This window comes from Vigna unguiculata, chromosome 8 (genome assembly GCF_037176805.1).
Source record: "Vigna unguiculata cultivar grain cowpea cultivar isolate G323 ecotype 2 chromosome 8, ASM3717680v1, whole genome shotgun sequence".
NCBI lineage: Eukaryota > Viridiplantae > Streptophyta > Magnoliopsida > Fabales > Fabaceae > Vigna > Vigna unguiculata.
The window spans coordinates 9,763,611-9,780,832 of record NC_140799.1 but is presented as its reverse complement, the minus strand read 5'-3'; the positions used below and the strand labels follow the sequence as shown (position 1 = coordinate 9,780,832).

At 34.0% G+C, this 17,222-nt stretch overlaps 1 protein-coding gene across 1 annotated transcript; it reads right to left on the bottom strand.

The window, feature by feature from the left end:
• Nucleotides 1–5,370: 5,370 nt before the first annotated feature.
• On the bottom strand, nucleotides 5,371–15,818 carry LOC114194345 (TOM1-like protein 9). Its single transcript, XM_028084506.2, has 10 exons — nucleotides 15,540–15,818; nucleotides 14,472–14,550; nucleotides 12,341–12,439; nucleotides 12,134–12,247; nucleotides 11,730–11,890; nucleotides 10,948–11,029; nucleotides 7,674–7,759; nucleotides 7,303–7,506; nucleotides 6,474–6,973; nucleotides 5,371–6,223 (listed from the first exon to the last, which is right to left on the bottom strand). The coding sequence occupies exons 1-10, from the start codon at nucleotides 15,638–15,640 to the stop codon at nucleotides 5,655–5,657; spliced, it is 1,995 nt and encodes a 664-aa protein (XP_027940307.1). The 5' UTR covers nucleotides 15,641–15,818; the 3' UTR covers nucleotides 5,371–5,654.
• Nucleotides 15,819–17,222: the final 1,404 nt, after the last annotated feature.

Here is a 17,222-nt window from a genome sequence, read left to right as displayed (position 1 = left end):
ACAAACACACAATTCAGTATCAATCAATCAATATTGTTTGCATAGATTTTTGTTTTGAATTGAAAAAATAATGAAATAAGAACCCCATATTCCATATTTGATTTTATTACAGTAATCGGTGACGATTAACCCTATGATTTATCACCTACTTTCTCTTATTTCTTGAGTGCAACATCAATATTCTTCTCCAAGCTCTATATCAAAATGGTACTCCCTGTTTGCTCATTGATAATTAGAAAAAAAATGGAAGTTATAAGTCATAGAGGGAGATTAAGATGATATATTCATAAAAGGGTTATATACTCTTTTGTAATTAGTGGAATCCCTTAAGAGTTTCTTAAAGTTTCTTAGCACTCCATTTATAGGTTACTTTAAGTTGAGCTCAAAGCAATGCCTAACAAGTGTGAACAAGAAAGAAGAAAATGCACAAATTTCCATATTTGTTGCATTTGAAAATTTGATGTATGTTATAGTGTGTACAAGGTCAAACATTAGTCATGTTGTTGGTGTTGTTAATCATTTCTTGTTAATCCTGGTAAAAGGATTGACAAGTTGTAAAGTGGGTACTCAAGTATCTTAAAGATACTTTAGAATTTGGTTATGCTTTGGAAGTGGTAAGCTTATGTTATATGGTTACACAAGCTAGTGATGTAGATTCTAGGAAGTCTACTTTTGGTTATATGATGACTTGTGCAAGGACAATAATGTCATGATAATCCAAACTAAAAAAAGGTATTGTTCTATCTTTATAGAGGTAGAATATATTGTTGTTATAGAAGTTACTAAAGAGCTCTTGTGGATGTAGAAATTTCTACAAGAGTACGGACTGTCACAAGAAAAAATATGGTTTGCATTGTGATAGTCAAAGAACAACCCAATTCAGTAAGACCTCAACAATTATATTAGAGAAAATGCATACTAATAAGAATGACTTGTTGAACATGAAGAAGAGCTTCAAAGTGAAGATGAATGATGATTGAAGACATTGATGCTAAAGAACTGTCTAGCTTTCTTTGTATTTTTTTATTCAAAGTATTCATAAGGACTTCTAATTCGGCACACCTTAAAAGAATTAAAGAAAATGATTTGATATGGTTAAAATCAAGCATACAAGGATTTTCATCATTTTTAATTGATTAGTTTCATTTGTAATTGATTAAATTATTTCTGGGAAGACTCAAAACAGGATAATAAATTATTTAGGTTAATAATTAATTAAACCAAAGAAAGCTTGAACTGTTTTCAAACTCCCAATAACCAATTAAACTCATTTATAATCGATTAAACTTAACTTATTTTATGTTATTAATGAGGAGTGTGTGATAAGAGTCTTCTTAGTGATTTTTAATTGCCAAGGTGTTATATTCAAATTATTTACGAAAACTCCAAGATCCCTACTGGACATTAAGATAATTAAGTTATCTTAGATAAAAAGGTTCACTTTAATAGGGGTTCATGAGGAAGAAGAGAAGTTGGATTCAAAATGAAAAAAATGAAAAGAACTAAACAAAAACCCAAGATAACAAAAAGTAAACACAAGCTAGAAAATGAAGTAAAAGATGAAAAGAGGGGGATGGAAAAAATGGAGGTAGCACATCACTTTAGAGGATGGACCAACCCAAAGATGAGTGGTGTGTCGTCACTTGAACCTTAGTTCAAGATGAGACTAAGAAAGCTCAAGAACACTAAAAAAAGAGCACTATCTCAACTCTCTACAAAGGTTGAAGCATAATAGCTTTACTTAATCAAATGTTCAACCCTTTCATAAGTGGTGGAGGCAAGAGAAACCTCTTAGCAATAAGAGTGAATGAACTCCCTACCAAAAGAAAAATGCATCTTTTAGCAAACCTAATGATAAGGGAGGGACAATGCATTGAAGAATATTCTCCAATCATCACCAAAATCATCAAAAAATGTATTTTCTCTCCTCCAAGTGTGTGCCGTGAACCCTAATAGTCATTACTTCAAGACGCTCTCCATTTTCACTTTTAAAGGATATTCTTTGCAAAATTAGGAGTGTGATGATTACACATCTTTAAACCAGACAAATCTTTCATTTCCTTAGAAATGCGACAATCTCAAAAAGAGAAATACCACTATCAACCTACAAAATAAACACACTAGATGCTAAACACAAAGAGAAATACTAAACAAATTCAAAGAGTAGGTGAGGAAGAGATTTCCCTTTATGTTTAATCGATAACACGTGATAATCAATTTTAACATAAAGATGTACTGTTTTTGAAAATTCTATCAGGATAATCAATTACCTACTTGATTTAATTGATTAGATATATAATAAAATACACAACTTAAAGAAACTATTTTGTAAGGCCCACTAAATTCCTTTTTCCTTTTCTGCCATAAATTAAAAGGGCTGCCCTAATGTAATGGGCCTAAGGGCTGGCCCAATGGGGATTCAGACCCTAATCTACCCTAATTCCATTCTTTTATTCACTTTTCAGAAAACACGTTCCTCCTTGCCTCCTTTGAGCAGCCGCAACTCTCTGCTAGGGTTAGCCGTCAACCTTCTTCAACCTAGCTCAAGCCAGGTTTCCACTCCACGTAAGTCATTCCTTAGCTCATGATTTCCCTTTTCTAGGCCTATTTTCGTTTTTACCGTTAGGGTTTGGTAGTAACTCGTTACTTTTTCTGTTTTACCATTTGTTTTAGCTCTTTGGCCATCCTTAGGACAGTCGTGCTCACTGTGTGCGTGTCGGAGTGTTCCGCTAGCTTGTTTTCCAGGTACGGGAGGCTAGGGTTTGCCCTTTCTTGTGTTATGCTGATTGTGCTAGTGTTTCATCATTTAATATGCTTGGTGTGTTGATTCAAACCTGTGTATGGTAGTATTGAGCCATTTGTGACCTGTTGAGTGTTTGTGCACGAGAGAACAATGGTGAGCACTGGTTTTCTTGCCCAAGAGAGCATGTCTAGCCTAGGCGAGATCAACAGAGGCTCGCCCAAGCTGCTTCATGCGAGTGGTCGCTCAGGCGACCCACGTTGCTCTTGAGCGAGCGAACATCTCGCCCAAGCAAGAGGGGTCTCGCCTAAGCGAGATCCTGCGTGAGGTTACTGTTCCTCCTTCCCGAGCCATCCGGGGCTCGCCTAAGCGAGCGTCTCTCGCTTGAGCGAGACCCTTCAGCCTGAGCGAGGAGCTGGGCGAGGGCAGTGTGATGTGTGATCGTTTCTTTGAATCTTGAACAGTTAATACTTGCTTGGATTTGTGTATTGTGTTAAATGCATGAGACAAATAAATATGCATGAGTGATGTGATTCATGAATTGTGAATAATTGGTTTGGCATGAACTTAGCATGTGATCTTAATGAGGAGGTTGGTATTAAAGTGGCATGGTAACAAGATGAGTTGGAATGGTATATTCATGGATGGAGTATGATGAACTGGTATGGATTGATCTAGAACGTGTACATATATATATATATATATATATATATATATATATATATATATATATATATATATATGCATGATAGGTCTTTCTTGATTGAATGAACATGATTGGTCGATGGTCAGTGCATAAATCCTTGAGATCTCTAGGTGGGATCTCAAGGTTGTGCTTCAGTGGTCGGGACGTAATTCCATGGCCCCTGTTAGTGGGTGTCCATGGTGGTGCCCCATCTATATGGTCTGGTAAGGATTCAAGGTAAGATTGCATCCTGACACTCTGAGGAGTCAGTTAGTCTCACTTATAGCGGACTGACTCTTGTGGTAAGAGTAACCGGAGGCTTGAAACTCATTAAGGGCTAACCTTGTGCGTCAGGGATTGATTCATCGTAACTCTTGTAACACGTAGCTCGGGGGTGAGCAGCTCAGCGGTGAGTAGGGGTATCCACCACAAGTGCAAGTATCCGCTGAATCCGACCAGATTATATGTATCCGGATGAGTTGAGTCATGGTCTAGTGTATTGCTTGAGAAAGTCATAACATGTTGGATGATTTATAAATATTGCTTGAATTGGGTGATAGTATGTGACTGCATGATAAATTGATTTCTACTCTAGCTTACCCTACTATTTGTTATTGTATATTTTGTGGTGTGGTCTTTTCTTTTGCAATGATCATCAACTTGTTGATGTGAGCAAAGGTGAGAACTCCCCAAAATAATCAGGGTGATGGAGATTCCACTGCATAGTCCGCTTTAACTGGATCTGTATCTTGATGGGTTTTCTTTCTGGACTATGGCCCATATATTAGTTTACTGTTTTAATTGCCTTTGGGTCTACGGTTGAATATTGTAACTGGTTTGCTTTGGCATCGTGGTGTACCTAGGATCTTGTAGAGATTGTGTTTAATACCCCAGAACTGTGTTTGTGCGTAACGTTTCTTTTAATTACACTTATTAATTAAATTGGACGTTACATATTTCATAACTCATTTGAATTTTAGCCTTCTTTTAGAATTTAAAATTCTACAATTAATTTTAACAATTAAAACATCATTTAAAAATTTTCATTTTTATAAATTATTTATCTATTAAACTATTTCACATGATTTAAATTCCATAAAATTAATTATAAATTATTATTTTAATGTATATATATATATATATATATATATATATATATATATATATATATATATATATATATATAATGTGTGTGTATTACATATTACCATCGAAGGTACCCGTAAAAAGAAATTAAAGCTAATATTTGTTCTTTAAAATCAAAGTACCGTTCAAATAAAAACCATCATTCAACTTTAAGTCAGACATAGTTCTGGAAATTCAAAGCAAACCAACTTGTATCCCCTAAATTAAAATTTAAGAAATTAGAACGACCTTTTTTAAAATTTAAGATCCAAATCATGTATATGCTAACTTTCAGAGCGTAACTGCATAATTAAGCCGAAAATTTAAGTAGTTTTTCCTATACAACTTTAGCGAATGCAAACATTTACGTAATAATTAGAAACACTAAGAAAACTAGTCTCACAGTCTTGTCTGTTTCGAATAAAAATAATAGAAATTTGAGACCTACAGAAGAGGGTCCCATTGAAAAGGAAAAGTGGAGGGTACATTTTTTGTTTTAATTGGTTTAAAAATCTTATATAATTTGTAACAAAATAATAATGATGTAAAAGTTTACGTTTTGGGCTAAAATTAATTTCCAACTAAACTAAAGCATTTTCCACTTTCTCTACTTAGTTAAGAAAATTTATCCACTTCTTGTTACTTTGTTCAAACAAGAAACATTTTTAACTTTATTTCAGTTTCATTTTTATCATCTTTTTTCTTCCCTCAATTTCAAAGGGCAGAAGAAAAGTGACGTCATGATCTTTTTCTACGACCTGCTAACGACAGAATCCTTTTCCACATTGATGCTTAAAAGAAAGAAGCTTTAGATCATAACTACAGGCACAAGAAGGGAATGTAATGTAATACAAGGAGAATTGTCACAAATTACAATCCAAAACCAATTATGGTTTAGCCCCTTTCTCCCCATTTTTCAATATTTTCTCTAAAACGAATGTACATTATCAAATGCTAATTCCCAGACAAGCAAACAATATGTAACAAGAACCAAAAAAAATTATATATATATAGTAATATGAAAACATAAAAAATAAAAATCAAAGAAAAAGGAGGCCAAAAGTTAGCAATCGGATGAAATGTGCAAACCCGGTAATTTAGTTTTTACATGCTACCAGCTCGGCCTGGGGTGGGATTGGGCTTCACCTTTGCCAAGTTAACAAGGTCACCAAATAACTTATCCTCTGGCTTGGAAGGTTTCCCAGATGGTGGAGCATAAGATGTGGTAGAAACTGTGTAAGAGTTTCTCAAGGCACTGTCATCTTTCACAGACATACCATACATTTGACGTTCAATATATGGAACTCCTTGTTGCTGATGATCATAACCGTATCCCATAAATTGGGTTCCGTACATCTGTTGAGGATACATCACAGGACCACCCTGCATTTGATGTGAAGCCATACCCATGTAGGGCCCAGCAACACCTTGTATATGCTGAGGATGTAAGCCCATTTGATTGCTCCCAACATGGTTATGCATTCCTGGCATATGGCTGTTAGCATTTGGCTGCATATACATGCCAACGCCCTGCTCATTGCCCATTGTTTGAGACCCTGGAGGATGTGCAGCATTCTGCACATATGGATACTGAGCGCCACCTACTGAACTTCCATTATCTGCTGCTTGAGCTTCCCAAGGAGGGGGTGGCAATGATCCACCGCTTTGCGTACCTATCAAACAAAGTAAATAAGTCAGTTATGCAACCTAGTACAAACAAACTATTAGAGCACAATCCTATTTAAATTTACATTCTCAACCCATCCAGCACCAACTCAACATATCAGTGCCAGACCAATTTAAAATATTGCAACTTTCACATTCCAACACAAACCAATTTAAAACCATCTTCTAGAAACAGTGTAATTCTGAAGGATTTCTGTCACAGGAATTCGTTTAAATCCAAAGAAACATGAAGCGCACCATAAATAGGCGAAGGTGGTTGTTGCTGCTGTTGTGCAACCTGACCATTCCATGCAGGACCTGTACCGTGTGTATACAGCGGTTGTTGCTCGTACTGAGGCGAACCCGCATTTGGGACATTTCCATTGGGGTAAAATCCACCTTGAGATATGACTGTTTGCTGTTGCTGAAATTGGGGAGTATATGGAGTGCTTTGGCCAGCAACATTGGCTGGCTGGGGCAGCTGGCTATTGACAGATGTAGGTGCATTATTTCCATTGGAAAACATATCAAAAAGAACAAGGGCATTCTGCTGAGAAACAGGACTAGCAGGTGGTTGTTCTCCCACAGGAACAAGAGCATTTGAAGCATCTGCCTTTGGAGAGTTATAGTCATCACCACTGAGTAGGTCCAATTTGGGGTCAACCTTAACAGGAATTGTTGAACCATTAGAAGTAGGAGGCGCAGGAAGCAGCAACTGATTCATTGTTTGGGATTCTGCTTCAACATTAGAAGAGGGTCTGCACATATATATGTAAGTAAATAGCTATGAGAGCCATATAGCCAAAGCATCATATGGATCAGATCAACATGAAAGTAGTTCATATACATCAATCTCTTCCTACATGTTTACAAATAAAATAACGAAAGTAGGTCTTCAGCCAAAATGAAAGGTTTTGACTACCTCATGAACAATAATCGATCAATTGTAATGAGTGAACTGAACACAAATGAATCCTAATACAATTATTCATTGCATGAGTCCTAATACAATAAAACTAATAGTAACATGCCAAAATGTGACATTCATGAGCAAAGCAATAATGGAAGAAACAAGAGACTGGATTACCTTTCTTTAGTTTGTCTGCTAGTATCCCCAGTATCAACCAAAGGAGCATCTATATCTACAAGTGCTCCAGGAAGGGCAGGTTTTGAATTTTCTGTGTGATTTTGGTTTTGGGCGGGAGTTCCCGAAGAAATAGATTCGTGCTTGGCTAGTACACGCTGCAGATCATCATTCAGGGCCAGTCCTTGGCATAGCAGTGATTCATCGCTAGAAAATAGTCAGAAAAAGATAATAATAATAATAATAATAATAAAAATAATAACATCAAAAAGAAATTATTTTACAGAAGATGCAATTAACATGAATTAAGGATTTAGCGAGTACTATATCAGTCATCATTATATATTATCACGGGAAGGGACTCCAGGACTTACGAAGTTGAGTTGACAAGGTGTACCACTCTCTGCTTGTAAGTTCGACACTGCTCCACCAAGTCCACAATAACCTCCTGTCTAATCCCCTGAAAATAATAACAAAGGTCATCCATTAGATGTCAAGAAGGTTTTGTAATTTAAAGCTTGGTAATCAATGACCACTTGAAATTAAAGGTTGAAATAAAAAGTAATTAGACTTGGGCAAACATGTTTACGAGCAAGGTCAAAATCAAATATACTGTAACAATGAGTTACGCTTAGATTTGATGAAAGCATGGAGGTGAATGAAATTTCATAACATATTCAGAAAGGATGGAGTCATACAGACTGGTCAGCTGGCATACCATGAGCAGCAAATTACTTGGTAATAGATGCCTAGCAGTATTGGTTGGATGAAGAGGTTTCCCATGCATTTTCCAATACCAATCAATGGTATGACCATAGCAATGACAATGCTCACATTTTAAATGATTTTTAGAATTACCTATCCAAAAGTGCCCAAAATTAGTACTCTAATGTAAAAACGGAAGTGTCCCCAAAAAAGAGGTATGAGTCTCTGCAGAGCAGAAGACATAATTGGGGTTACTGGTGATCCCAAAATCTAATCATGTGTAGTAACATACTCAAGAGGCAAGCCATAAAGTAAAAAATTGTACAGTTCTTCTCAAGTTTCTATTTTAATCTACATATGGTGGCAGGAGCTCATTAAAATCATGTATGGGAACATGAATCCGCCCAAGATATAGCATATATCAGGGCCATCAAATCACCGAGGAGAAAGTAGTGTCAAAAGAACTTGCAAACACAATATAAACGTTGGGTATCATTAGTATTGAGGGCACAAGCCTCACTCCACATTGTTGCATTGCGTCTCATGAGGGAAAGTAAGTTTGTTTGAGTGAGTTGAAGATAGTGGACTTTAAAACACCAGAGTCGAGCATCAATCTATATATACCCACTATTTGTGTTCCTTTATTGGGGTGGATTCAGAAATGGCACGGAGATGGAATTCATGGAAGAATGAGAGACAACACGTGTGCAGGCACATAGATGGGTGGTTTGTCTCAACATTTGTATGGTTTGAAAGATCTGTTGGATGCAATCCCAACCCTGTGCTCACCACTGCAAATATAGGCCGCAAGAAAGCTCCCCAAAATACTCAATGAGCATAGCACATGAATCTAGGAGAAAGGTTCGCTACAAAAAAATCATCCTTCGGATACAATTGGTCTAGCTTGCCAACACAGTTTTTAAAAACACTCTAGATACTATGTTAAAATATAAGAAATAGAGAAGCATTGAGCTAAAACAGTGTATTTTTAAAGCATGGTTGTTTTATTTATATGAAGAACATGAATCAATACAATAAATAGAAGGGATTTGTACCCTCTAATAATAAAGATATAACACTAGAATAAATAATACTGTTCCTAATAAAACAAATATAATTGAGATTCCTAATTTTGAATCTGCTCCTTATTTTATAAAGAACTCTGCTTTCCTGGGGGTGCAGAATTCACTGAATGCAGAAATCATGGGTGTTGTTCTAGCTATTGAACATTCTCAGCTGGCTGGATATAGGCATCTCTAGTTGGAAAGTGATTCCATGTTGTTATGTAAAGCTTTTTCTACTGTACAAATTGTTCCTTGGTCACTTAGAGGAAGATGGAGAACATGTATGGAGATTTGTGAACGAATTGAGTTTAAGTATTCTCATATTTTCAGAAAAGATAATCATTATGCGGATAAGTTGGCTTATCTTGGATTAGAAAATAAGATTCAGTATGAATGGTATGATACTATGTCATCTAAGATAGCTCTTGATGTCTTTCATAATAGGTTTCAACTTCCAATGTTTAGAGTTGTTTAGTTCTTTGATAGGAAGTTTTCCTTTGTTTTTACATACAAGGATTTGCTTTGAAACACAAAAGTAACTTCCATTTTCACTCTTCTTTTCTTTTATATAAAAGGTTGACCAACATGTATCACTATGGAAAAATGTCTTCTCAACAACGTTTATGGCCCAAAACCTAACAATCATTTGATTCTCACTCATACTTTTATTCTAATTATTTTGAATTCTAAACTAAAGTCCCAAGATTCTCTTAAAAAAAACCCATGTATTTTTAAATTTACTCAAGAATAGCTTTCTTGGATAGTATTTGTAGAAATTTTATTCCAGGAAATACAGGACCATAACTTGAAATTAATGTCACTATAGAATCTACCTTTTTGTCCGTATCCTTAAAGGTAAAGTAAATAGTAAATAATACAGTTACATAGTGTTAAGACATCTATCGGGTAAGGCTAATGCTATTTGGTTAAAGAAACAAAACACCAAACTAAAGGCATATGTAGACCAGTTAAAATACGTAATATGATGTGGTGCGTATTACTATACAAGCCATTCATTAATCATGCGATGCACTGAAATCAGTACTACCAAATCTTTTGTTCTTGTAACCAGTGTTATCACTAGTGAAATCGAACTTTTGCCTTGTCCGATAAACAATTTTCAACACCTATTGTTAAACTATAGGAAAGAGAGACATTAAGCTGAAACCATGTGTTTCTCAGACAGAACCGATGCTTATTTATATTGTGAAAAGGAATAAATAGAGAAGATTTGATATATATACATAAATATATAATCTAGATATTGTTGATTATAAAAGATTTGTCCCTGATTTCTATAATTATAACACCTATGAATAGCAATCACCATATCAACAGTTAAAGCATAACCACAACAATGAAGACGGAGCACAAAAAGCAGTCAATCAATTTAGTATCAAAGTAATTCAACAAAATTATTAAGATAACCAAAGAAAAAACACAATAGTTGTGAAACAAAATTGGACTACAGTGAATCTGATAATTAATACACATTCAACCAGATCAATGTATTATTTTCAATATGCTACACTCATAATCTTCACCATCATTACAATATAAAGAACTTTAATACCTTTATGTCAAAACTGTGCTGCTCATTATGTATTTTAGGAAGTTTTTTATTTTAACCTTACTATAATTTTATTCTTGATTACAGGTGTATCTTGCTATTAAAACTAGGATTACGTATTCAAAAACAATCCCAGAACTACAAGGATTTGTTTCCTTAGAATTAACTCTACATTTCCCAAAATAAACAACAGGCTCATGTATTTACAGATCCAATGACCTCATCATTGAAATACAGAAGGAATATAGTATTCTTTCTAAATCAGAGAATTTGTTTTCATAATTTGAATAACAAAATTGTGTAACTTACTTCTTTGTTGCTAGGATCTAAGGCATTGAGCATTTCTGCAAGAACATCCATGATGCCACGAGCATTCTGAATTTCTGTCAAACTGTAAAAGAAATATCGATTAGATATTGAGAACAAAATAAAGCATTATATATGGGAATCTGTACCAAAGCTTAACCCTCACTATCATTATATGAAAATACCAATTAAGTACATACTAAAAGAAACATGAGCTGATTACATCAAATGAATGAAATTAAATTCATTCAGCTTATTTAATAACACATAGAAAGGCACTGATAAATATAGAAAGAGAAACTTTGATTAAAATTTGAGTCCTCTAACTTATTTAGCATATTTTTTTCACATTTCATTGGTTCCCCAAATACCATTAAACTTTTCTTGATTCCATACAGCCATCAAAGAGTACATTGGCCAGTAACAAGCAAGAATATGGCTTCAAATGTGACATCAGAACAGCAAATAAAAAAATCACTTTCCATTGGTTCCGCAGATACCACCCAACTTTTCTGATCTCATAGGGAGAAAGATCCCGTACAGCTATTAAATAGCACATTGCCCAGTAACAAGAAAGAATATGGCTTCAAATGTGACATTGGAACCGCAAAATATTCTGCCATTATTAAAACTACCACAATGCATATATGATTCTTATGCGCACACACACACTGTATAACATTATTTCAACCATAATTAAAAACAATACAAAAATTGAATGACCATGAATATATAAGAATAAAGTCAAACTCCCTTCATATAAGAAAAAGGAATTTAGTCTATACCTTAGAGTTGGAAACTCAGACTCAGCAGAGGATTCAGCTGTGTCCTGACGAGTATCCGTGTCACGTATATTTTGAGGGTATGACGCCAATGGCTGTGTTTGTGGAGGTGTGAATACAGGTGCAGATTGTTCCGATCTCTGAGGGAATACTGCCCCAGCACGCTGAAATAAACAAACCCTTTATAAAATAAACTATCATTGAAAAACAATTTCATTCTAAAAGTTTTGGGTTAAATTTTGACTGCAACAATTCACACTCATAAGCAAGCAGATAAAACAGTGTATGCAAAAAAAAATGCTAAAATATTGATTGTTTTGTTGAGCAGCTTTCCTTCATTTTCACAATGGCAAGAGGAATACTTGGCAACAAAATCTCTATGTTAAACAATTCATAGTAAACATTACCAACAGTTCCTGATAAGCAGCAAAATATTGTGGATATCTTGCCCTCGGGCCTCCAAATGCTTCTTGCCAAGTATCTATAAGAGTCAATATCTTCTCTTTGACATGAAAATCAGGCTACAATCAGCATGAGAAATGACATCAACATATTTTACAAGCAAACAAAAACATCAGAAAACTAAAAAAAAATGTTCAAGAAATTATGTATACCTTTTTCTTCACTATTTTGACCATATCATGAAGCACATCTCTCTCTGCAACATGCATATGAACAATATCTCCACAGTTCTTTATGATTGTCTCCAACAACTAGAAACAGTAAACCAACATAAAACCAAATGAATTTTTTGAATAGTCAATCATCTAGACAGTTAATCATACCCAAACAAGAATGATTCCTTGCTGAACACACATCATTTGAAAAGGTACCCAAGGTGATCTCAAAAATTAGTTTGTTATTTCACACAAGTACTGTCAAAAAACTTTACTTTTGATACGTGCATGTATGGAAACAAAGAAAAAGAGCAGCAACACATCATCCCAAGAAGGATAGCCAAGAGCATGACATGAAAAGATGTTCTTACTCACAAAAATAGTTGATTAGCTTCTTTATTTTGTATTTCTTGGACTCATTAAATTGTAAGATATTTCCTTTATTTTTTCTTACTAAAATAGGTATAGGTGCAAATAATATTTTTCTAGCATATGTTGTAATTCAGCTCTTTCAAGCCCAAATGCAGGCTACATCATTTGGCCAAGGAAGCAAGGACAAACACAGAAGAAAAACTAAACGGAAAGCCCATTCTTAATTTTGGCCAAAGCACGTGGGAACAAGGTAAGGGAAGTATGACTGGACATAATATGTTAGTAGCCTAAATAAACCTTTAGGCGCAAAAATGGTATTTTCCCTTAGATTGTTAATAGGGAAATTATTTGGACTGTATGAAAAAGGAATTAAAGAGTGAGGGAATAATGAGCTGGCTAGGGAGAGTGATCTGAGCATTGTACATGAGGCCAATTAGTTGGAAAGGATTTTGTTACATTGGGGCATGCGAGGAGAGAGAGGCATCTTGTCCCTTATTTAGAGTTGGCTACGGATGGAATGCAATAGCTCTTCATAAGAGCTTTGCTCTACAGACAGGTATTTTGTTTCCTATACTTTCCCTTCTGTGTTTTGATCCAACGATGCAGTATTACCATATTTCTTGTGTTCTTTATTCCTTTTTGCAATTTCTATTTCTGGGAGAATAGAGGTTAAAATCACGTTGCAGGAGGCAGAGGTGCACAATCTCACAGCGACTGTGGAAATCCATGTTCAGACCACATTGATCTTGGAGAAGCTGGAGGCTGTATTCAGAATACAAAAGAACAACAAAACCGATGCTGGAGGTAGTAAAAGGAAGGAGCAGGACACTGAGCAATAAAATCAAGAAATTGAAGGCGTTTTAAGGAAAGAAAGCCACCACTTGGAAAAGCACTTCAAGATCTAGCCCAAAGAAATTACAATGGGATGCACTAGAAGAATTTTGCCAATTCATTAAGAAAATTGAGTGATCAATGTCTGATCAAGATGATACTACCTGTTGGATTTCCCAAAGTTGAAGTCTATTTCCAGGTACAAGTAACACTAGATGATGTATTTGTGAATCTAGCCCAAGTTTGTATTGTGGTCCAACAATTCATTTCTTTCATTCTCTATTGGAAGATGACGAAGATTTGACATGGGATCAGCTTAAGGTTGAGCTCTTGGAAAACATCTTTGAACAATTTAGGGGTCTCCAAGAACTGAGTGTGGGCGATTACATTCAATAATTTGAACTTCTCATAGCACAGGTCAAGTTTATTCCCGATCATCAATATTTTGGGTATTTTTTACATGAGTTGAAGGCATCTACTTACCAAGATGGTACAGAATTATGTCTATATGCACTCTCAACTAACAATAGCTTAAACCAAGTATCCATTTCACACAAGAAGAATAAAAATTTATTGTAAATTTTAGGTCTGATATTTTTGAGGATATGTTAGCTGTATTGTCATTTTCTCTCAAACAAACTAACTATTATATCCAAAAATAAAAGCATCTATTGGTATTTCCCTGTTTTACTTTAATAGTATACAAAGGAAAGAAAAGAATCTTAAAAAAAAATCTTAAAACGTACATTAGTGAACATCATATAATTAAAAAATCAGGCAATAATGTAAAGTTTAAGAGGTCAAAATGAAATTTGAAAAATGCATTTGAAGCAAAGATGCATAAATCTGAAAGAATCTGGAACAATGCTGACATCAGACTTTACAGAGAGAGAAAAAGGTTGTATTACAACACTATTTCGCTTACAGTTAGTGCAAGAAGTTGAACTTTTGAATTTTTACTTCCAATCTTCTTCTTTATCCCTTTCACGACATCCTTTGCTTGCCTGTTAATCATAACCAAACACAGTTCTCAATATATGGACACATAACAAAGAGAAAATCCAAACATTATCAAGTATTCTGATTCTAGTTTAAAAAAGAATCATCCAGTTCATAACTGTGTAAACACAATCTTGCAGAAACTCTAAAGATGCACATGTTTAAGACACTCCACCTTGTTCTCCCCCTGAGCAAACATTAATATCACTCAGAATATACTTCAAACTGTTGGATATTCGTTCCAATTTCTAATACAGAACGTCAGAATTTTCGAAATTTAAGGAAACATACAAGAAAAAAGAGATGTAAATTATGAAACCGTAAGAATTGATATAAAGTTAGGTTAATGATAATTTATGCTGCTCTGATCCCTAAAATTGTACAATTAGACCACAAAGTGTCGATTTGTAAATAAATTTAACGTTTAACCGACCATATTGCCAACTGCCAACTAGTTCATCCCTCGAATAACCAATTTATATAAATGAAAACTTTCATAGATCAAAGTAACACGAGATAACACTTTCCGAACCAACTTCCATGCTATTAACTAAAAGCATTACACAGAGTATGGAAAAAATATCCTACAAATCTTAATATAATTCCGTATATAGTATAACAAGTAAATTAGACGTCACCTAGCATATACGCACTCGTCCGAGACAAAAAGACTTTAGGAGAACCCACAGTAGCTATGAACTATCACTGGTTGATCAATTCAAAAGGTTTCACGAAAACTCCATATACAATAACACTCAGATACACCCATTTTGAAACAACAATTATCATACGGCAAAAACGGTTATCATTAGTAAACAGACCAAATCACTCCGAATCCCAGTAAAATTTTAATCAAGAACTTAGCTCAACACATCGATCGGAAAAGGCAATTTAATCTTGAATATTTGTTCCCAAAAAAGGAGAAAACGATAAAAAGAAAGAAATCAAAAAGAAAACGATGCGTTTTGGATGCAACAGGAAAAGGGAGGCGTACCCAGGGTCATGATTGAGCATGTCGCAGATCTCAATGTTCATGGCCCAATCGGGCCCTATGAGCATGTCGCTCGTGGCGCGCTCGACCATGGAATTCACCATCTCCAGTCGCCTACAAAGACGATTCGAAACCGAAACGAGATCAGCGATTCTCCGATGACCATAAACCGAACCACCGGCGCGATCGGAGAATGGTTCCGGCCTCTCTCTCTCTTTCTCTCTCAAAAGAAGACTAAGATTGTGAGTTTAGTGGATTCCGTTGAGGAAAGGTTTGGTTGGGGTTAGAATTGGAACTTTGATGGAAGCAATTTGACATTGTCCTTACGAGGACTTGCCACGTGTCCATTGAGATGCGATTCGCACCTGATGCCGTTGCTTTTGCCGACCACCTTTTGGATCAACGATTCTCACCTGCAGTTGCATAGGTCATCCTAGCATACCCACCTGCCTTATAAAACTAACACGAAATTAAATTAGGAAAGAATAGAGTGTGAGCTCATTAAACAACTTTATTGTCCAATTATAATCCAATTATCTAATTAGAAATAATTAGGAATGTGAAGGGAGGGTTCATTGTATCTTATATTTATTTCTAAAGAAAAAAAATCATTATCTTATACTCATGCATATTGATATAACATTTTTTTTATTATTTTAATGTTAATTAATTATTTTTTATTAGAAATACAACAAAAAAAATATGTTATTAAATATTTAATATTAAAGTTATATTTTTGTTTATTTAGTAACAGATAATTACAAAGAAATTATAATTATACATACCTCAAATTAGAGTATCAGACAAAATTATAAAAAAAAATATCTTAAATGTCTTTTTACTATTTTCTTTTTCTAAATCTTAATTAATTTTTTTTCTATATACTAATAAAAAATATAATATCTCACTTGAACAAGATCGCACATAGAACAGAACAAAGATTAAACTAGTAATAATTGAAATTTTATATAAATTTTTTATCTTTTGAACTTCATTGAATGTTGGGATGATAATAAACAAGATTCATGACAATGACATTAAATTGTTATGTTCTAGTAAATAAAATCTTTTCATACAATTACAGTCATAAATTACACGAATAAAATGAGTTAGAAATAAAAGTAATGATATGAAAAAAATAATTATCAAAACAGTATTCTACATTATAAAAATAAAATATAAATAAAAATGCTGAATGAAATTCTATAAATGTATAATCAAGACTTGATAAGATAAAAAGTACCTTAAAAATCTAAGAAATAATTTTTTTTTCAAAGTAGTCAAACTATAAAAAGATAATGAAAATTGTTTTGAAAAAACAAAAATTATTTTTATGAAACAAAAATTAAAGATAAAAGGAAATAAAAAAATTAGGCTTTTTATATTACCTACTAGATGAAAAGTTTATGTGATTGAACATTTGAAATTAAAAATTAAATATTTTTATGTGAAAAAAAAATAAAAATATTTAAAACAATATAATAAATATTCACATGAAAGACATAAATATTTGACTAAATATAATTATAATGAGACATAAAACTAATACATCATTTAATCAAATATATGGACAAATTTAAATAATATCTACGAAGAAAAAAATTTATTTGACATAAAAAAATAATTATATATTACACGCACATACAGTCATATGACCATTAAGATTTAAATGTACTTTTAATTCAT